Source organism: Eumetopias jubatus, unplaced genomic scaffold, assembly GCF_037043125.1.
Source record: "Eumetopias jubatus isolate StellerSeaLion01/CBP00866 unplaced genomic scaffold, mEumJub1_p1.0 scaffold_9, whole genome shotgun sequence".
In the NCBI taxonomy this organism is placed as follows: domain Eukaryota; kingdom Metazoa; phylum Chordata; class Mammalia; order Carnivora; family Otariidae; genus Eumetopias; species Eumetopias jubatus.
Window position 1 is genome coordinate 91,850,424 of NW_028274815.1, and position 22,968 is coordinate 91,873,391.

At 43.5% G+C, this 22,968-nt stretch overlaps 1 protein-coding gene across 2 annotated transcripts; it reads left to right on the plus strand.

Annotated features, from left to right (window-relative positions):
• Nucleotides 1–4,902: 4,902 nt before the first annotated feature.
• LOC114224538 (cystatin-9-like) lies at nucleotides 4,903–21,285 on the plus strand. Of its 2 annotated transcripts, XM_028123776.2 has the most exons (4): nucleotides 4,903–4,921; nucleotides 17,898–18,079; nucleotides 19,765–19,884; nucleotides 20,779–21,285. In XM_028123776.2, the coding sequence occupies exons 1-4, from the start codon at nucleotides 4,918–4,920 to the stop codon at nucleotides 20,881–20,883; spliced, it is 411 nt and encodes a 136-aa protein (XP_027979577.1). In that variant the 5' UTR covers nucleotides 4,903–4,917; the 3' UTR covers nucleotides 20,884–21,285. The 2 variants fall into 2 exon arrangements, with proteins under 2 accessions (XP_027979577.1, XP_027979576.1); XM_028123775.2 differs by lacking the exon at nucleotides 4,903–4,921 and having other exon boundaries at nucleotides 17,825–18,079.
• Nucleotides 21,286–22,968: the final 1,683 nt, after the last annotated feature.

Below are 22,968 nucleotides of genomic sequence, written 5' to 3' on the forward strand. Positions count from 1 at the left end.
ATCACAATGAGATGTCTCTTCATATCCCTTAGGATAGCTATTATCAAAAAAAAAAGATAATTGTTGGGGAAGTTATAGTGAAATTGGAACTTATACAGTGTTGGTAGTAATGTAAAATGATACACCTTCTGTGGGAAACAGTATGTAGTTTCCTCAAAAAATTAATAATAGAACTGTCATATGGTCCGGAAATCCTACTTCTAGGTATATATACAAAATAATTGAAATCAGGATCTTAAAGACATATCTGCACTCCTGGGTTCATGGCAGCATTATTCACAGTAGCCAAGATATGGAAACAACCTAAATATCCATCAACAGATAAATAGATAAAAAAATACGGTACACACACACACACACACACACAGTAGACTATTATTCATCCTTTAAAAAGAAGTAAATCTTACCATTTGTGACACGATGGATGGATCTAGAAGACATTATACCAGATGAAATGAGTTACTTACAGAAAGACAAATACTACATGATTCCTCTTAGATGAGGCATCTAACATAGTCAAAGATATAGAGGTAGACAATAGAATGATGGTTTCTGGGAGATAGTGTGGGGGGTGCAGGTATAAGTTGCTGTTCAAAGGGTATAAAGCTAGTTTTACAAGGCAAGTGAGTTCCAGAAATCTGGTGCACAACATACTGCCTATAGTTAACAATAAGGTATTGTGTCCTTAAAAATTTGTTAAGAGAGTAGATCTCATTTTAAGTGTTCTTACCAGAAAAGAAAGGGGGCACAAGAAAATTTTGGGAGGTGGTAGATGGTTTTATTACTCAGATTGTAGTGATGGTAACACAAACGTAAAATATATCCAAAGTCACCAAGGTATATACATTAATTATGTGTATTTTTGTATACCAATCATACTTCAATGAAGCTGGAAAAAATAAAATAAATACAATGGGAGGTTCTAGATTGCATTTTGGACTGGTAAAATAATTTCTATGATGGACATGAGTTGAACAAAATCTGTACATGGACTGTAGATTGACAATTAATGCTGTATCAAGGTTAAGTGTCCTGATATTTATAATTGTCTTGTGTTTATGAAAAGAGTGTCCATGTTTTTAGAAAACACAACTAAAGTATTTAGGGGTATATACATCATTATAAAATACATATGCAAAGAAAAAATAAAAGTATAGCAAAAAATGTTAATAATTGGTGAATCTGGATATATGGGAGTTTTTGTACTATGTTTATAGCTTCCTTGTAAGTTTGAAAATATGTCAAATAAAAGGTTAAAGGGGAATAAAGATCAGTGAGAGTTTATGATCCTCAGGGGTCCACACCCTCAGCCAGTCAGGACTCACTGGGCCACACGCAGCTGCAAGGGGCCTGGGAGCTGGTGTCCAGGCAGATGGTCATGTGCCAAGTCAGAGCTGAAGACCTGAAGACTTCTATTGTTAAAGAGAATAGATAGAGGAAGAGTGAGCAAATGGACACAATTGTTATTCATATAAATAAAATATATATGAGTGTCTCTGCTTCCTATATTCTATAAGTTATACTTCGCTGTACATGAAATTAAACTGAACTGACCTTATATGAATGCAAAATGTACCATCACCCTTATATTGGAATTAGAATCAAGGACGGAATCTCCACCTCCATGAAATATCTTCCTGCTCTTGTCTGTCTTAGATCTACTTCCTTGGGATATGCACAGCCTTCTGAGACCAATCTCTTTTCAGATGTCTTTCCTCCTGCCTCCTCCCACCTGGCAGTCTCCTGCTGGTGCCGCCCTGCCCTCCACCCCAACCCAGCAGCTGGCAGAAAAGTGCTACAGAGGCTCCAAGGCGGCATTACAGCACACTGAGAGGGGACCTTTGCGGCCAAGAAGCAGAAGTCGCTGACAACTGGAGAATGCAGTTGCAGCCCCTTGTTCAAGATATATTTAAAAAATTTCATTTTTCCCCTTTCCACATGTTCTTCTGTTTTGTTTCTTAAATTCCACATAGGAGTGAGATCACATGGTATTTGTCTTTCTCTGACTAACTTATTTCACTTAGCATAATACACTCTAGCTCATCCATATCATTGCAAATGGCAAGATTTCATTCTTTTTGATGGCTGAGCAATATTCCACTGTGTATATATACCACCTCTTCTTTATCCACTTATCCATCAGTGGAAATCTGGACTCTCTTCATATTTTGGCTATTGTAGACATGACTGCTATAAATATTAGGGTGTGTGTGGCCCTTCAAATCACTATGTCTGTATCTTTTAGATAAATACCTGGTAATGCAACTGCTGGGTCATACAGTAGTTCTATTTTCAACTTTTTTAGGAACCGCCATATCATTTTCCAGAGTGGCTGTACCAGTATGCATTCCCACCAACAGTGTAAGAGGGTTCCCCTTTCTCCACAACATCTCCAACATCTCTTGTTTCTTGTGTTGTTAATTTTGACAGGTACGAGGTGGTATTTCATCATGGTTTTGATTTGTATTTCTCTGATGATGAGTGATGTTAAACATCTTTTCATGTCTGTTAGCCATCTAGATGTCTTCCTTGGAAAAGTGTCTATTCATGTCTTCTGCCCATTTCTTAACTAGATTTTTTGTTTTTTGGGTATTGGGCTTGATAAGTTCTCTATAAATTTTGGATACTGACCCTTTATTAGATAGGTCATTTGCAAATATCTTCTCCCATTCCCTAGGCTGCCTTTTAGTTTTGTTGATTGTTTCCTTCTCTGTGCAGAAGAGAGAGCGAGAGGGAGGGAAACAAACCATAAGAGACTCTTAACTATGGAGAACAAACTGAGGGTTGATGGAGGAGGTGGGTGGGGAATGAGCTAGGTGGGTGATGGGTATTAAAGAGAGCACTTGTTATGATGAGCACTGGGTGTTTTATGTCAGTAATGAATCACTAGATTCTGCTCCTGAGACCAATATTGCACTACATGTTCACTAAATAGAATTTAAATTAAAAAAATAAAAATAAATAAATAAATAAGTTCAAACTCAGCTTGCATGTGTGCAAAATATTTTCCACTATTTGATAGTTTTGTTCCTTCTTTAAATATGTGTATATGAAGAAAGGAGATGGAGAAAGGGGGATTGGCTCTCTGATGGGTTAGACCCTTCATTGGCTTGGAAAGGCAGGAGACATTATATCTCAAAGAAATTAAGGTATATAGTTTCAGGGTTTTATGATGTGTGAGTCAGCACCCCAAAGGAGGGTGAGTAGGAGTCAGACAAGTGAAAAATCCCTGGCAGAGCAGACCAGATGTGGTGCAACAGTCCTATCATTCCAGATACATCTATCTGCCCTTTGACTCTACATTTTCACATAAGGAATTCCCTTGTGGGCCACAGATTAACTAAAACTCCAAGTGATCATATCTGTTATTTTATCCACTGTTCCCTCCAGCTAGGACAAAGAAACTTAACAAAGGCAAGCACATTCTATTTCCATGGGAATAACCATATTTCCCCCTAATTCCCTAAGGTTTTTCTTCCTTACCTTTTACCTTAACATTCTTACCTGTGTTTGAAAATATGCAGGCAGGGCATTCCTCTGCCTATAAAATTAACCCTCTTCCCTAAGTGGAGCCCTTATTCCTTCCCTCTGATATTTTTCTCCTTTGACAATTCTTTCTTCCTTTTTTCCTGTTTCAAATGGCCTTGAAGCCCTGCTTTTCTTTTTTCCCTTCTCTCTCAGAGCTCTTATTTGGTTTTAAAAATACAATAAGCCTGTCCTTTCAGATGAATGCTATTTCCACATCTCTAGTTTGAATACCATTCCCAACCTCTTCTTGGAGAATTTCATTTGGGTGTAGAGAAAAGAAAGTCATCCAACTCCACATGGAAACCTGGGCAACCTGGGGAGGTGATGAAAATATCCTAAGTCTGAGGTCCCCACTGAGAAACAGAGATTATATTGTCTTCCCATCAACCTGTCTGTCCTGGGGCCATCTAACAGGTCACTGTGATGATGGATATGTTTTCTATCCACTTGTGGCAATTGAGCACTTGAACTGTATGTAGCATGTGTGACTGAGTAGTTGAATCTTTAATTTATTTAATTTTGTTTTAAATTTTAAAACTGAGCAGAATAAAACTTTTTTCATTAAACACAACTTTGTTGTTTTGGTAGGACTGCATTCAAATTTAACTGCTGGAAATTTAGTGTCCGAATCAAGATAAACTTGATACTACAGAGCATCTTATTAAATAATTTTTATATTGTTACCTTTGAAATGATAATACTTTGGATTCATTTGATTAAATAAATATATTATTAAAATTAACTTCACCTGATTCTTTTTACTTTCGAAAATGCAGCTCCAAGGTAATTTGAAATTACACACATGACTCACATATTTCTATTAGACAGTGTTGGTCAATGTGGTAATGCATTTCAAAATACTTCAGCATAAACAGTGGGAAGTGTATGCGTTCTCAGAGATAAACTCTACACAATCTAAAAACAGCTGTGAATGTTCAGCGCTCAGTCAGAAATCTCCATCTCAAGGTGATTCATTGGAATCAGAAGTCACTAATTAGCAAAATGGCAGACAAGTTAACATCTACCATTATTGAAACCTACACCAGAAGGTTTAATCAGCAAAAAAAGCTGATAGAATTTACTATTGTGTGTGTAGAAATAATAATAAGGTTTGACTGAAAAAAATTTGCACAGACTTAGCCACCCTTGGATAAATGAGGCAAGCCCAGAAACCCCCAGCATCTTGGGGCAATGCTCAAAGTGGATGCCTGTGCTGGCCATGTGACACTCCACTTCCTGGTGATCCCCATGCTGAGCCAAGCCCAGGGAAGGCCAGTCTGATCCACAGAATGTCTTTATCCTGGAGTCACCCTCTCAAGCAAACACCAGCTGGAGAATGGAGACTGAGCTACAGGGGAGACCACAGGACTGTCTGGTGCCTGCATATTAATGTGTGAGTGTTTGGAAGAGTTGGATCTGAGGCTTGTTTCTATAACTGGATGACAAGGTTGGGAGGAAGGAAAGATTGTATAGCCCTCTCTTAGATTTAATTCGGAGGGGTTACTGATATAGACCAAAAGAATTGACTTTTACTGAATGACCAAATTTACTTACATTATTTCAGTACATTCCCTCTGAAGGCAACAAGGATAGGACAACTAAGTAGGTTATTGCATGCCATGTGCTGCTACAGCAATACATCTTTTTTCCCCTCTCTCCCTCCTGTCCTCTCAACCTACTTCCTTTTTTTTTAATTTACCTTCTTTCTCTTTTCCTAACTTCCTCATCTCTATTAATGGAACCATCTTTTCCTTACTACCCAAACTGAAAACTACATTGACTCCTCTTTCTTTTCTTCCCTCGCCACCCCCCACCAACAACATTAAGACAATTTTCAAGATTGAATCAGTAATCAAAAACTTCCTAACAAAGAAAAGCCCAGGAACAAATGACATTCACCTTTCAGTAGGTGAATAGATAAATATGCTGGGTACATCCACATAACAAAATATTATGTATTACTAAAAAGAAATGAGCTATCAAGGCGTGAAAAGACATAGGGAAAATTTAAACGCATATGAGTAAGTGAAATAAACCAATCTGAAAGGGCTACATACACACTGGGATTCCAGCTAGATGACATTCTGGAAAAAGCAAAACTATAAAGGCAAGAAAAAGATCAGTGTTTCCAGGGATTAAGGAGGAAACAGGAAGAAAAAGAGCATAGAGGAGTTTTAGGGCAGTGAAACTACGCCATGTGATACCATAATGGTGGATAACTGTCATGCATTCGTCCAAACTCACAGAATGAAACTGGGCTTTGTGGGATAATGATGTGTCCATGTATGTTCATCAGTTGTAAAAAAATGAACCACTCTGGTGGGGGTGTTGATGTGGGAGGCACATGTGTGGGGGCAGAGGGTAAATGGGAAATCTCTATACCTTCTGCTCAATTTTGCTGTGAACCTAAAACTACTCTAAATAACAAGATCTCTTTAAAAAATTCAGTACCTTTTTTATGATAAAAAATGCAAAACAGAGATAGAAGAAAACTACCTCAACATACTAAAGGTCATACAGGAAAAGCCCACAGCTAACTCCATTCTCAATGGTGATAGAATGAAAGCTTATTCTCTAAGGTCAGAACAGCACAAGGATGTCCGCTTTTCCAACTTCTATTCAACACAGTACTAGAAGTTCTAGCCAGAACAACGAATCAAGAGAAAAAAGACAAAAACCATTCATATTAGAAAGGAAGAAGTACAGTTATCTCTGTTTGTAGATGACATGATGTTATATGTACAATACCCTACAGATCACACACATATTTGAACTAATAAATTCAGCAGTTGCGGATACAAAATCAAAATAAGAAATCATTTGTATTCTATACACTAACAATGAACAATCTGAAAAAGAAAGAAAACCATTTTATTTTTAGAAATAGGAATGTAATACCCAATAAAATTGTTTTGGAGGAAAGTGAAAAAAAGCATCAAAAATAATAAAACACTTTGAAATAAACTAAGGAGATCAAAGACTTATATACTGATAGCTGCAGTGTGTTGATAAAAGAAATTAAAGCAGACACAGATAAATGAAAGACATCTTGTGCCCTAGAAGAGATGACAATATCGTTAAGATGGCATTACTGTCCCAAACAATCTAAACATTCAAAGCAATCCCTAGGAAAATCCCAGTGATGTTTTGCAGAAATAGAAAAAATCATCTTACAATGCATTTAATTTTAAGGGACCCTAAATAAACAAAACAAATTTGAAAAAGAAGAACAAAGTTGGAGGTCTCACACTTCCTAATTTCAAAACTGGCTATAAACTTGCAATAATCAAAACAGTGTGGTCCTGACATAAAGAAAGACCTATAGATCAATGGAATAGAAAGAAGAGCCTAGAAATAAACTTTTGCATATATGGTCAAATGATTTTTGACAAACGTACCAATAGCCACTCAGTTGAAAAAGAAATTATTTTTAATAAATGGCTAAAACAAGACAAGAATACCCGAAGAGTTGGGAAAACTAGATATCCACATGCAAAAGAATGAGGTTGGGCCTCACCAAACACCATATACAAAAATTTAACTCAAAATGGTTATAAGACCTAAATGTAAAAGCTAAAACTATACAACTCTCAGAAGGAAATATAGGGGAAAATCTTCAAGATATTGGATTTAGCAATGATTTCTTGGATATGACATCAAAAGCATAGGGGACCAAAGAAAGAAAGCAAATAAACTGGACAGTTTTGTGCATCAAAGGACACTATCAACAAAATGAAAAAGCAATCCACAGAACAAGAGAAAATATCTGCAAATCATATACCTGAAAGGGATTAATTTCCAGAATATATAAAGAATTCCTACAACTCAACAACAGAAAAACAAACTCTATTTAAAGATGGACAAAGACTTTAATAAGCATTTCTTCAAAGAAAATATGCAAATGGCTAATAATCACATTAAAAAATGATCAGCATTTACTAATCATTAGGGAAATGCGAATGAAAACCACAAGACACACCATTTGACACCTATTAAGATGATTATTAATTTAAAAAAAGGAAAACAACAACAAAAAAATGGAAAATAATCGGTGCTGGTGAGGATGTGGAGAAATTGGAAATTTTATGCACTGCTGTGGGAATGTAAAATGGTATAGCCACTATGGAAAATGGTATGACGTGTGTGGTAGTTCCTCAATAAGTTAAAAATAGAGTCATCAAATAATACAGCAATTCCACTTCTGGGTATATACCCCCAAAAATTGGAAGTAGAGACTCAAAAGAAAATTTGTACTCCCATGTTCATAGCAACATTGCTCACAATAGCCAAAAGGTAGAAGCTATCCAAGTGACCATGGGCAGATGAATGAATAAACAAAATATGGTGTATGTATACAATAGAATATTTTCAGACTTAAAAAGGAAAGAAATTCTGACACCTGCTAGAGGGATGAAACTTGAGGATAATATGCTAAGTCACAATAAGACCAATACTCTACGATTCTACTTATATGAGGGGCCTGGAGTAGTCAAATTCATAGGGATGGAAAGCAGAGTGGTGATTGCCAAGGGCTGGGGGGAGGGGAAAATGGGGAGCTGTGTACGGATGGGGGAAATGAATAAGTTCTGAAGATGATGATGGTGATGGTTTCACAGCAATGTGAATGTACTTACTGGCACTGAACTGTACACTTAGAAATGGTTAGGATAGTAAATTTTATGTTAGGTACATTTTACCACAATAAAAATGGCGTAGAAAAAAACCCTCCAAATTGAGGCAAATTTATTTTTCCCCTAGAGTGTTTCTTGCATCAGTCACATCTTCATACTTGCAGACACTGAAGTCTCACCTCATGCCAAAAACAGTTTCCCAAGAGGACAAGGTCTTACACATCACCAAGACTGGGGTGGGCAGAGCAGGATTTGGAGTGTGGATTTCTGAAGAGGATTCTCACCTTCCACAAGAGGCCTTGCACTCTTCCTGCAAGGACTTGCTGGTCTGGGACACAAAGGGGTCATAGTGAGGGGCAGGATCATGTGTGCTCTTCCCATAAGAGCTCCTTTCAGGTCCCAAAAGCAATCACAACTTGCAAGAGGTATGGCATGGGCATAGGTATGGCAAGATCCTTCAGATCCTCCTCCTACAGGCATGCTGCCCTATGTTAGGGATGCATTCATTGACTCAAAAGATCATGAGACAGGAGAATTCAGAGGACCCTTGAGACTGTCTTCTAAATGGTTTCCAAAGGCTGGCCTGTAGATAATGCCCTTGCTGCTGCATCAGAATCACCTGGAGGATTTGTTTAAAATGCAGGTTCCTAGGCTCCACTGCCAGAGGGTCTGACTCTATCAGATAAAGCCTCAGCATCTGTATACATTTTTAAGCTCTCAGGTGTTTCTGGTGGGGAGTCAGATTTCAGATTGCAGGCAATGCCGTAAAAAGATGAGCAGAGTACACTAAAAGTAACTTGCAATTTGAAGTTGCAGGGTCTGGTGGAGCTTGATGGTCTCCCTATGGCATAAGGAAGATTGGATCAAATAGTCCCTGACCATCCCCTCCAGAACCCAAGTAGACTTTGAGATTGGTCACATCTCCAGGACTTTAATACCCATCTAAGGACATAGAACAGACAAGTCTTTGTGGCCAGAGCACACCTGTGCTGGGGCTGAAATCGGTGCTCTGAGATTTCACTAAGGATTTCTTTGGTTTCTTGGGTTTTTTTGTTTTTTCAGTTGGTTGGGTTTTTTGTTGTTGTTGTTGTTTTGTTTTTTAGTGCTAGAGTGAGTAAATGTTGCTGTGAATTGAATTCCAAAACAATCTTGCAATCTCATGAGAGAGGGTAATGTGCAACCTCCGAGGAAGAATGTCCAGAAACAGAGACAGGAGCACAGAGATGGGTTTAGACTGGGAAGCAGGAAGGCAGACTCTACAACCTTAGAATTTGACTGTGAAGACCCAGGCTTTAGGCTCTTGAAACATGTGGTAGTGAATGAAGAACTCCCCATGGTTATCTTAGACCATTTAATTGGAAAATCTAAAGACAAGGGCCACAAATTACTCGCTGAATGACTCACTGGGTTTTCCAGGAGCTGTCCTGTCCTGTCTTGCTGCTCACCTGGGTATCCCTAAGGAGAACAGAACAACCCCTAAGGAGGATAGAACACCCTCTAAGGAAGAGGAAGCACCCCTAAGGAGGTCAGAGCATCCCTTAAGATACTCTCTCACCTTAACCTACCCTCTTGTCCCTGGCCCCCAACCTTCATCACTCTATTAAGTCTGACAACTTCCCTTTACAGTCAGCAGGATGCAAAAAAAAGCTGAGAACCATTATTTTATTTTTGTCAAAGTAATATCTGCACATAATAGGAAGTGCAGATGAGCTTAAGAGAAAAAACAACAGTCTCATCTGCTCCATGCTACTGTCCTGGCTCCAGAGCAGGCTGCTATGCTCCAGTTCTTCTCGTGTCTTCCCTTATGACTTGTCTAGGCTATAGGCTTATAACACTCTAGCTGTATTTGTCAGCGTTGGACAAGATCTGTCTGATCTCTGATATGAAAGGTGGCAATTGATCCAAACAGGCACAAACCCATCTCCCATATTTGATATTTCTATTTCAATTCTACTATATGCTATCCTTTAAATTGAACCACTGTGTGTGGAAATTGGAGGTATATATCCCAAACCTAATTCTTTAGCCTGAATTCACATGGATTGCAATGAGGCTTAAGAACGACATTCACTTAGTCAAGAGCAGCTGATGTGTCTGGAAAAGCAAAAAGCTGGAAACTGGACTGAATTAGTGTTTTGTTCCCCAAAAAGGGGTGTTATCTTTGCAGTGAGTTGACTGTTTTATGTTTCCAAAATAAGTGCCAGTGTTGGACATTTGTGGTTGATCTCCAAATGCTATTTGAGGAAGTGGAAATTTGGCTGAGTCAATGGAAACTGTTGCAGGATACCCAAAAAGAACTCTGAATGGAACCATTTCAAGGAGAAAGCAGCCGTTGTCCATGTCTGGAGAGCCATTAAAGAAGGCAAAAAGGACACATTTGTCAAATTGGCCAGGTTTAAAGAGACTGTTTTGAAAGAAGCAGCAGTAAACATTGCCCAAAAACTGTCAAAATGAAAAGAATTGAGGATATCGTGCACAATGTGAATAAAATGTCTAAGGCAGGACAACCCTGACAGGCTATGCAGACAGGGCTTCTGTGACAAGAGGTCAGCATAAAATAAAACAGAGTGGTTGGACAGAAGGTTTCAAGGGCCTCTGCCAATGATTGCATCTGTTGCTTAGGCCTTATTTTGTAATGCAATAAAACTTGCTCCCAGTAGAAAACAAGAAGAACCCAAGTCTGCTTAGATTTCAACACTGGGGCAGAGAACACAGGTACTATATGAGGCAGCAGTTAGCTGGTGTTGTGAGAGGCCACACAGCTTCGTTGCACGTGCCTTTCATGTAAACTTCACACAAGACCATGCCACAGAAGAGGGGAAGGGGCCTTGGGAAGCCTGGGTATGGGACAGGGGTCTCCCAGTTGCAAGGTCAGAACACAAGGACTTGAACCCAAGCTTCTCAACACTTTGAATTTGAAGTTCAAGAGGGTGAGTTTGGTGGCCAGAACTTCTCAAAAAAAAAAAAATCATATTTTATTCTCTAGAATAAGTTTTCTTAAGCTCTTATTTCAACATGAATCAGACCAGAAGTCTAAACTTAAAGCCAAACAACAGTGCCACATTCTGTGTTCACACCACCCCAGGGAACCTGATAGATAGTAACAGAGCCATGGAAATCTCTGCTCCCCTCCTCCTCTATAGGTTCCCTAGTCCCACAGCTCAGAATATGTAGTGCACACCTTAGCTCAGTTGCCTTCTCCTGGGGATGAGGATGGTTAGAAACAAGCTTGGCTCCTGAGGGATCCTTTTCCAATAAGGAGAAGAATCAAACACCACAAATATAATTTGTTGAGTGTCTAGTTCTGCCAGGCATTCTGTCATTGTCTTTTGTACATTGTCTCATTCACTTCATAACAACCACTTGGGTAAGATACCAGATAATTCTAATTTCATGGTTGTGGAAACAGAAGTTCATGTAAAGTAAAAATGTGTCCCAGTGCTGCAACCAGCAAGAGGTGCAAAATGGGACCCAAACTTAGGTGTGTCCAACTCCAAAGACCTCCTCAACTGTGCTTTGCCTCCTTCCAAGGTTTCTATAAGCTACAACATATTGACCATACAAATCATCTAAAACCTTCAGCCTCTATAAATGGATACAAAGATGAAACAGCTTCTTTGCAATCAACTCATATTCTGAGTCTGCACCCCAGGTTTTTTCTCTTGCTCTTCTGGGCAAGTGCTTGCCTGCATCCAAGAGGTAATTAAAACTTCCCAGGAAAACAAACTCCTTGAAGAATAAAACCCACAAAAGTTCAGAAAAAGATAAAATAAGAAATCTAATATTTCCAAATGATAAAAGAATAAGGTGGAGTTTGTAGGATTAGGTGCTGGGGATACTAAGTTATAATGGCTAATCCAGGAAGGGCTTCCTAAAACCTGAGCTCAAACCACCTTCCCCAAAGCCAGGGTCTGAGTGGAGATCACAAAGGGCCACTGGCCCCCTGACCACAAGTTAGGAGCTGGCAGGAAGCAGCCCTGGGCAGCAGGCAAGACCTAGGCCTAGTAATGTGTCCTGACATTATACTCCCTTTTTGGCCAAGGTCAAATGATCACCTTCTTATATTAAGCCTGTACCTTCTTCACCCACCAGTAGAGTAGAAAAAGAGACTCAAAAGCAACCAACATGTTTTAGAAAATGGCCGTAGGACAGACAGGCTATTAGAATCTGGGAGTAAAGAAGGAATTGTTCCATGAAGAGTGCTGGAAAAGCCAGCTGTGCATCCAGGGCTGGCAGGGGTGGGGAGGAGTGGATGTCAAGCCTTAGATCCCTACCTCACACCTAACACACACTCAGACTCCAGCTGGATCACACACATAAAGGAGAAAAGCAAAGAAAATAACACAGTTCAAAGAAAATATAGAAGAATATGGGAGAGGATTTTTAAAACAAACATAAAAAGAGCACAAACCCTCAACAAAAATGTTGATACACTAAGCTGTCTTCAATGTAATCTGTATAACGACAGAAATCATTAGCATGGTGATCCCTAATAAAACTGTTGGAGGGGCTATCCCATGTCCCAGTAATATTCCTTCCAGGCCCCACCCTAGAGTAACTCACACAGGTGCATATGGATACCAGGATGAAAGTGCCTGTTGCTGGCCCAACTTTAACAGGAAAAGAGTAGGTCAATCCAGGGCCACTCATCAGGGAATGATTTCATTAACAGTGGTGAATTACAACAAGGTTCTAATGCATTAGATCAACAAGTGCCCACATGGGCGATCTCACCAATATGACTTGAGTAAAAGCATCAAGTTGCAGAAATGCAGTATGATATTATTTATGCAAAATGCTAAAAGCCTGCCACTTAATAACATATATCATTTTAGCTGACTTTCTTCCTGTGAGGCTTCAATGGGACAATGCTTCTAGAGAGCCTGGGGCAGTACCTGGCAAGAGTGAGCCCATGTGAATATCAGCTACTGTCTGTATTGAGAAAAAAAAAAAAAACCCTCTTGATTGTTGAAGGCACTGTTATTTGAATTTCAGTTCTGCTGAGGCAAACCTACATTTTACCTAGTAAAAGTGGTTGTGTACCATTTCATACTTTTTATATTTTTGGCGAATATTTTGAAGTTAAAAAAAAAACTAAAGTACACAGGAAAGAAAAATAATGGGCGCTGTCAGGACAAATTCTATTCTGGGCACATGGCAGGCTTGTCAAAGGACACAGTGGGTGCAGGCCTGCATTGAGCAAAAGTGAGAGAGCTCAGGGTCTCTTGGAAGCCAGAGAAAGACGCTTTAGGAGACAAGATCTCAACAACCACAAGCACGTTTATAACAGGATTGGGTGATTTTCTGTCATCTTGTTTCGGTTTTCAAATCCACTTTGCCCATATACAGCTGACCCTTGAACAACATGCATTTGAGCTCCATGGGTCCACGTATAGGTGGGATTTCTCCAATTAATAACACAGTATGGTGCTGTCAACATATTTTCTCTTCCTTATGATTTTCTTACCAATGTTTTCTTTTCTCTAGCTGACTTGATTGTAAGAATACAGTATTTAATATGTATAACACTCAAAATATATGTTAACTGACTATTAAATTATCAGTAAGACTTCCTGACAACCTTAGCTAAGTTTGGGGGGGGTTGTTAAAATTTATAGATGGATATTTATCTGCACAGGGGTCAGTGCCCCTAACCCCCACATTGTTCAAGGGTCAAGCTGTATATAGCCCACAGTTCAAAAGAAAGCCTCTGTTTTCATGTGGACAACAATGAAGGAGATGGGGCGGCCAGCTCTGATCACAAGAAAGGCAAAGGACAGTTTGCAACAGTGAGCCATGGAGGGGTGTGGGGCAGCACTCTGGCTCGGTGGGAGCCCAGCTGCCCAGGGACAAGGGGCCAGTGGGCCTGTTCCTCCTAAGTGGAACCTTACAGCACTTGTAAGACCACTGGCTCATAACCACACAGCAGGCTGGATTGGTGCAAGGAGGAGAAAAACCACCCCAGTGACTTTCCATCTGCACATGCTGCAAGTGATTTTCTGGTGGAGGCATCACATATCTTGTGGCCTTTTTATTCTTCCTTTTGCCATTTATACATTCAGTTTTTGTTACTCCTCTTTATCAATTTAAATTAGCTAGAAGTCTAAATGAGATGCCTGCCTTAAATGATCAGGATTCAATGTCTCCTGAAGACTCAAGCAAGAAGAGCTCTCCGGATGGAAGCCCCAAGGATGGGAGGGACAGGTGTGGAGCAGCTCTGCTAGGCCTGGAGGTCTCCTGCCTCCTCGGTGCTTTCCTTTGACCTGACAGTGATCACTCTATTCTGTGCTGAGTCCTGGGGTTCTCTCTGCCCCTGTTTTCCTCTTTTGCTCACACGGACTCTGGGCACAGTCTTATTTCCCAGCACAGGAACCCGAGCATCTCAGGTTATCTGGGTGGGGCAGTGTCAAGCTGGAGGTGCAGGGCCCTTAGGAAGTGGTCTGGAAGCCAAACAGGCAATCCTGGGCAAGATGGTGCAGGACAGTTGGAAGGTAGGGCAGAGTAAAGCTGGGCAGTGAGTCAGACCACCTGGAAGGTATTGAGCTATGAGGTCAGAGGGAGGGAGCTGGGAGGAATGCCATGACTGCATCTGGGACAGAGATGGTGGTTTCAGCTTGCTTGCTGCATCACTTTTGTCTCCACAGGGAAGAGCTGTTCGTTTAGTCCTGGCCACTACTGACATTTCCTGATTTCCAAAAGGAATGCTTCCAGAAATACAGGGTTTTGGTTGAAGGAATCAGGCCCATTTCAGTGAGCAGGTACTGAAACCTTCCTATGCGGCCTATGTGGGGCACTCTGTGCCAGTAACATAAAAGTGGGCCTAATAAAAGCCCTGCTTCTCCCAGGAGACAAGCACTTATTACTCAGGTTAGTGAGACAAAGTTTTGTCATGGGACTTAAGACAGCCTTAGAGAAAAGGTACATTTGGCCTGGGCATTGAAGGATGAATAGGAGTCCCTAGAGAAAAGGCATCCCAGATCCCAGATGGAGGGGTGGCCAGACAGAAGGCTGTGACAAGCTGCTGTATGCTCCCAGATGGAGATCATATACCTCTGGGTCTACTCAGGGCTTACAAAATGTCTGTGCCTACATCTTTCAGGTTCTAACAGGGTAAGATACATATTCACTCTTCTCATTCCTTGGCTTGATATGCTTCTAATTCCTTCTTGATATGCTAGTAGCTCTCAGCCTGGAAAGGAAGACCACTCCAGACCAGTAAGGACTTGGCAAGTGTATAAACACACTTGTAAGAGTAGTGTGTCCATGCACCTGTGATCCCAGGTCTGGATGTGGCCAGACGCTGACTTCCTCTTAGCTGTACTGTGAGGACCCGTGTGGCGCACAGAGGTCTAAATCATCCCTACTGTAAGATCATGTGAGGACTTTCCCTTGGATGGGGAAGACACTGACATATGTAAGACAGATCTGTATTCTTTGGGCCCTTTCTATGGCAAAGTGTGAGTGGCCTCAGTGGGCATTTGCTGGTTCTGTTGGGACGTTTGCAATCTATCCATCTGTTTCAGGATTCTACTTCACACAGGTCTCCACAGCCTGTCCCCACCACTGAAAATCCACAGCGACATCCCTATGATTGCAAACACTCCTATCCCACCCCAAAACATGCACAATCATTCTCAGGCTAAAAACCCATATCACTTAAGCTTCAATTTGTGTAAACTTAAAGCCATCTGAGAAATGATATGACCTCTTTCTTTCCTTTCCTTTCCTTTTTTTTTTTAATTGATTTTGGTTAATGTGCTCTATTGAAGTGTGATTGACATACAAAAGCTGTAACATTTGATGTCTACAACTGAGAGTTTGGAGATGACTATGTACCAATGAAAGTATCACTATCATTACAAATAACACAACACAACCTGTCAGGATGGAGTATGGTGGGGGACAATAAAACAGTGACCACAGAACTTTGCCAAAAGAGAAAAATCACAATCATGAAGGATAAAACACAGGGTTGCTCACATTCCCTGGAACAAGGAGACAAAGTTCTCAGGGGAGAGCATTAGCTGAGGGCACCTTGCAGCATTTCCTAAATGTGGGCAACCCTAGAATTGCAAAACTTGTGTTGGAGAGACCCAAGTCCTGGGAAGGGCACCAGCTCTGAGGACCTTTGTGCAGTGAGGACAGGCTGTCAGCTTCAAAGCAGCCTTCTCTCTGTCTATAGGGCCATCTGGTCACTGATGCCTGGGGGTCTGCAAACCCTACACCAGGCATGGAGTTCTGACCCCTTCCCTGATCCAGTGTGACCCCCACACACCATCCCCAGCCCCAGACCTTGCCTTACACTTGAGTGACTTCTCCTGGTGATTTAGCTGCATCCCCCACCCCCACCTTCAGGGACTCACTCTGAACTGTGCTCCTCAACATGTGGTCCAGAGACTAGGACCATCAGCATCCCCTGGGAGCAGGTGAAGTCCCTGGGAGGAGGTGAAGATGCAAACTTTCCAGGCCTGCCTGACTGACTGGGTCAGAATTCTGGCTGGGGAAAGGCCCAGGGCTCTGGGTGTCCACAGGCCTTTCAGGGCATTCTGGTCCCCCTGAGTTCACAAGTAGTGGCAGACAAATGCTGAAGCCTTTCACAAGCACAGAGCTGAAGCCTCGTTTGGAAAGATGTGCTCTTTAGTCCTTCCAGAGCCCCATCTGCTGCTCTAGATGGAGGCTGTGAGGGCCCCTCTCTAGAACCCAGACTCTGCACACAGGAATTGTGTCCACTGAGGCTTGAGGACCTTCACCACGAGAGGGCACTGATGCTCACCTAATGGTCACAACTCAGCCATCCCTGGGAGCTCACTGGCTTTGTTCTGTGTCTGTTTCTCCCTCACTCCACCCTCCCTCTTCTAGAACAAACTCCTACAAAGGGATCTATAGGCCCAGTGTGTGTCAAGGCTCACCCCTGCTGCAACACCTTTGGAGAGCATGTGCTTACATCATCCAGCCAGGCCCCAGGCTGAGCACATGGCAGCACATCCAGGGGCCAAGAAGTGCAAAGGGAGATGCAATGAGCTCAGCTGGAAGCTTCTGGTTCCAGGACCCTGAATTCTCCTGGCCTGGCATCAGCCCAGGAACCAGTGAGCCTTCTCTGCTCTACTACTCAAGGGGGGGTGGGGAGCTGAGGGGGACACGGACATTTGTAGTCATCAAGGCCTCAGTGCTTCTTTCTTCCAAAGAAACCCATTTTCTCTGTGCAGGTTGCCTCTGTCTCCCCCAGATTTGGCTCTTGATCACTTGTCCTTTTTGGCTCTGTCCTTATCTCAGTGGCCCTCCCCCTACTGCTATGTCCTGGGGTCACCTTCCACTTCCACCTCTTGCTCTTGTGTCCTTGTTTCAGCCTCTGATTCTGGGGCATCCAAATAATATCTCTGCCCAGCGAGGAGCTGAGAGGGATGTTGTGGCAGGGACTCAGCTACAGGGGACCCCTCCCTCCCATTGCTGGTTCTTTCCAACCCACCCTGCCTGGGCTTGTTCCTGTCTCTGGATAGGAGGCAATTATGCAGCTTGGAATGGGGAGGCAGGGTGACGTGTGGGAAGGGAGTATGATAGCAGGGAGGATATCCAGAGGAGGAGTTGTTCTGAAGCTATTATACTGGACCAATGCCCAGGGAGGCTTGGAGGGAGCTTGAGCTGGAAGGGCAAAGCCCCTGGGTTCCCAGATATGCATAGTCATGCCACACTGGCAGGGTGAGAAGCCTCTGCCCTGGGCCTTGCTTCTGCTTCTCTTAGGTTCCCAGTTCCGGGTGACTCATGGGTCAAGATCCGAAGAGGAAGCAGAGAGTGATAACCAAAAAGCCATGCAGAGCTACTTCCTTGCTACTGTGGAGTATGCCTTACACATATTCAACTTGCAGAGCAATGACACAAAGGCCTACAGGCTGGTGCGCATCCTGAATTCCAGGAGGGAGCTGGTAGGTACCACACCCTGGCCTAATAATCTGCACTTGCTATGAAGTCAGGGTCAGGAGTGGGGGGGTCCTCTCTAGGGATCTTGTTCTGAAGTCCATAAAATAGAGCAAAAATACAAACTCTACAGTAAGTTTCAGTTTTATGAAAGAATTTGAAATTTTAAATACCCAGGTCAATGTCTACTGCAGGTAGGATGTTCTAATTTTCATCATTTGATGAAGTTACTTATTGATGATCAAAATACAGACTATGAGATGCTAAAGATCCTGAATAAGGAAAAGAACAAGACAGAAAGGAGGAGGAGGAGCTCGATTGAGAAAATGTCAGAGGAGAGGGTTTGAGGAAATAATCTAGTAAAACAAATGCAAACAGAAACAGAGAACAGATACCGAGAGAAAGGGAGGGAGAAGGGCCTGAGGATCAGGGCAGTAAGGATTCTCCCTCATCCAGAGTAGCCTCTGTGACCTCCGGGCCTCTTCTCTGGGCTCCTCCCTGTGGTCTCCACCTATGGGGATGGATGCTATTCTATACTCTTCCCAGACCATGGTTCTCAATCCTAGGGCAGTGTCCTTGTAATGGAGTGTCTACAGAATGCAGCTAGGAAGGTTGTTTTCATGTGGGCTGCAGCAGGAGCATGTATGGTCATGTGTGTATGTGTGTCAGGTGTAGGTGTGGGTGTGAGTGTTTTAGTGAGTATGTGAGAGTGTGAATATGGGTAAGTATGAGTTTTTGAGTGAGTGTGTGTGTCCCTTTGTGTGACTGTGTGCGTAGGTGTGGGTGTGAGTAGCATGAGTGTGTCACTGTGTGTATTATGTGTGTGTAAGCATGTGTGTGTGTGTACACATGTTAGGGCCCAGGACATTCCTCTCTCCCTCTGGCCCTCTGCTCCGAGAGCCTGAGGGAAGGACAGTGGGAGCTCCACCCTGCACAGAGCTCCAGCCTCCTGCTGTGCCAGGTCCCGTCTGGTTCTGCTACCCGAGCTCTTGCAGATTGGACTTCCGGGATCCCTAGATCTGCACTCACATTGAGTTAGGGTATTGGGAGTAATTAAGTGTGGAGTGGGGGGTGGGTAAGGAATGGAAAGAATTGAGCAGAGAAGAGTAAAAAGGAATACAGAAAATTCCAGCTTCACTTTGTAATAGGGCAAGAGGTATCTGGAAGCCATAGTTGGGGGAAATAAGGGTTGTGTGTGAAAGTGGGCACTCTTGGGCTCACACGAGTGTTCACAGCACTGCAGGTGTATTTCCTGTTGTCAAGCAAGTGAAAGTTGTGAGGATGGAGTGGTAGATGAGTCTCCTACTCTGGAGCTGACATTACTCAGCAGAATCTTGCAGAGCCAACACCCTCCCAGGCACCTGACCCCCGGAGTGTTGTTGTAGCTTCAGAAGCATGCCAGAAGTCAGGCTGGGTCTCCCTGGAGCATTTGGGGACATGGGGATGCAGGGTGCGATGTATAAATGGTGTGTGACCAGACCTGCGTCTACCCCAGGTCTCACAGCAAACACAGGCCTCTTTGTTTGAATTCCCCAAGCTTAGCTTTACCCCCAGCAAGCTGATCCAGGCCCAGAGGCAACTCCCTATGTGGAGGAGTGTTTGGGGCTCTCCGCACACTGCATGGGTCTACACTGGCAGCTGTGCAAGGGAACCAGGAGGCAGATTCTCACGTTAATGTCGATGTCTGTTACAGTTGATGGAGAAGAACACAATGGCATTCTCCATGGAGTTGCAGCTTAGAAGAACAAGATGTGGGAAATTTGATGAAGACATTGACAACTGTCCCTTTCAAGCAAGTTCAGGGCAGAACAATGTAAGACACACAGCAGATCCCTGGGGTCACACAGCTGAGGATGCAGCTTGGGACAGACGTGGAGGTGAAGCAGATGACAGTGCCATTCCTAGGGACACAGGCGAGTGAGGGAGCTGCAGGCACTGCTCTCCCCACCACTGATGCTGCAATAGGAGCCCAGCTGGACAGGCCATCCTCAGGGTCCACTCGTAGCCCCCTGGCCAATCTGGGAACTACCTCTGCCCACTCACCCCATTCCAGTTGCCTGCTCTTGAGAGGCCAGTGATGACAGATTGCTCTTGGCCACACAGGTCCATGTCTCCTGGGAAAGCCATAGGATGTCCCTTCTCTTGTCTTTATTTATGTGCCTTCCTCACAGAATTCAGGGGGGAAATATTGAGATGGGCAACATGGCCTTTGCCAGACTGGCTTTCTCAGGTCCCCCTGAGAAAAGAGCCTGTGGGGTAGGGATTGAGGAGGGGACAATCGCCCTCCTTCCCATGCCCTGACCAGATTCCATGGACTATCAGCTGCTGCATCAGGGAGAATGGTCAAGGTGAACCCCAGCTCTGAGACTAACCCCCCTAGGGTGAAGGGCTCCTCTGAAATAGCACCCCTTAGTAGAGAGCACCCCAATGCTATGGTAGGATCATAGGTCACACTGGTTCAGCCTGAGTGTTTTCCTGGAGACCACAGGGCTAAGGATGAGAATATGGTACAGGAGCCCCTGAGGTCAGGACAAGGTCCTGAGTTCAGAACAACCAGGGCTCAGGTGGGGCTGTGGCTGAGGACCACAGCCTGCAGCCCCAGCTGTTCACCCCAGTACAGGTGGTTGGGATGTGTGCTGTGTTTAAAGCAGGAGCCACTGTTTCTAACCATTCTCCACCCACCTTACATCCCTGTGCTTACCCTCAGATCATCACCTGCTTCTTCATCATCAGCACTGAGCCCTGGAACACAATGTTCGAACTCTGGAACAAGACCTGCTTAGAGGGACGCTTGCGTGGCTCAGTTGGTTAAGCATCTGCCTTTGGCTCAGGTCATGATCCCAGGGTCCTGGGATCGAGTCCTGCATCAGTATCCCTGCTCAGTGGGGAGTCTGCTTCTCCCTCTCTTTCTGCCTGCCACTCCCCCCCTGCTTGTGGTCTCTCCCTCTGTGTCAAAAAAAAATACTAGAAAAATACTAAAAAGAAACACCTGCTTGGATGGTTCCCACTGATGAAATGTCAGCACACCTGGCTCTGGTTGTTCTTCTCCTGGACACCAGTGATGTTCTGTAGGTCTCCCTTCAGTGGCTGAGCAGCTCCAAGTTGTGTTCTCTTTATTTGCAGATATTTCGTGTCTCATATCTGGGCATTGTGAAAATCCCTCCAGCTCATTTTCTTCATGTAGAAAAATCATTAAACATTAGCATTTCAAGAAGCTTGCGCAGCATGGTTGCAGATAGAGGGGCTGGGCACGTGAAGGGCTCATCCTAACAGGGCAGTCGAGCAGGCCTATGGTGATGGTTCCCCTCCCTGTCAGACCTCTGGAGTCATCTCCCGGTGGCCCAACCTGGAAGTACAGGTATCTCTGAGCTTGCCTTGGGGCTCATGAGAAATGACCTGCTCCCTAGAGGTTCAATGACTATGACCCGGCAGAAAACCCGAAGTGCAGAATGGACACAGACAGGCACTCAGGCCCTCAGGACAGATGAGGCCCCTGTCTTGGGGGGCTTGCTCACACCCATTCCGTGGTCCACACAGCTGTGAGGATATGGGAGCATCTGTAGCCTCCACCCACAAAGTGGTCCAGCTGCCATCAATAGCAGCAAGTCCTGGAGCCTCAGAAATGTTCCATTAGTGTCTCCCCACCTTTGCATAAGGGGGCTGCATTTTCATGAAATCCCAGGAGACCCACAGACAATTGAATTTTGAGTGGCACTGCTGTACCAAATGCTATGAGACTCTGCCTGCAACTCCTGGGTGCAGATTTAGCAGACAATTTCTGCAAAAAGAGTTCAACTGTGTTGGCCTTTGTGGGCCATCAGTCTTGTTCTCATCTCCTCAGTGTGGGTTTGAAAGTTCCATAGAAAATATGAATACATATTACAGTGTTGTCTTCCAGTGAGACTGTATTTACATACACAGGCAGGGTATGTGTTTGATCCTCAGGCTGTGGCTGCCACCACCCCCACCCCTGCCAAAGTAAAGGCCCCTCCAGTGCCCACGAAGCTGATGCACCCAGTGTCCCATCACCTATAATTTAATCTTGGGCTGAAAATACCTTTATAATTAACAGTTTATTTTAGTGATTATCAGATTATTATTTCAAAAATCCACATTCTATATCGGGTAGAGGGGTTTACAGACCCTGTGGAAGTAGACTGGTTCACTCACCTTTCAACTCTGTTGCTTCCTTTATAATGTTTAGCCTTCTTGGTATCAGCTCTGAGACAGGTGATAGAACCTTCTAACTTCATGTGCAGATGCCTGTTTGCCTGTAACAGGATCAGCTGCTGTGGTGAATGGTCCAACTCTGGTGTTACTGGGATTCAGGTTCATGAGTACTGGAGCTTCTTGATGGAGCCCTCCTCTTAGCATCACCTCACTGCAAAGTGTACTGCTCTAGAGGCTACTGATCTCAATCCAACCATATCACCACTGCTATGAGAACGTTCTTGTAGTTGCCCTCTGACTAGTGATGTGTGGGAAGGAGTTGGCCCACAATACAGGACTTTGCAGGGGGTTAGAGATGTCTACACTTAGGGTGGGTGATGAGTTTATCTCCTTGTCTCACATGGGAGAGAAATGTTACTTGGACCCTCTATGCTTGTGTGGCTCTGTGAGGATAATGGATTCAGGATGAGTGTTGGGGACCACACCCAATGTGTCACCAGTGGGCACCAGGTGTTGCAGGTGGTGAGGAGTGAGCATCAGGGGTGCCCCCAGTGGGCAGGCTGGATGGGGGATGGACCGAATCCTTCAGTACCAATGCATCAATGACCAATGCACAAGGTCCACATGGACCTGAGCAGAGACAAGGAAAGAAACAAGTAGTCAGAGTGACTCCAAACTAGGGAGAATGTGTCAGAAAACACAGCACTTCTACTCCATAACCTTGAAT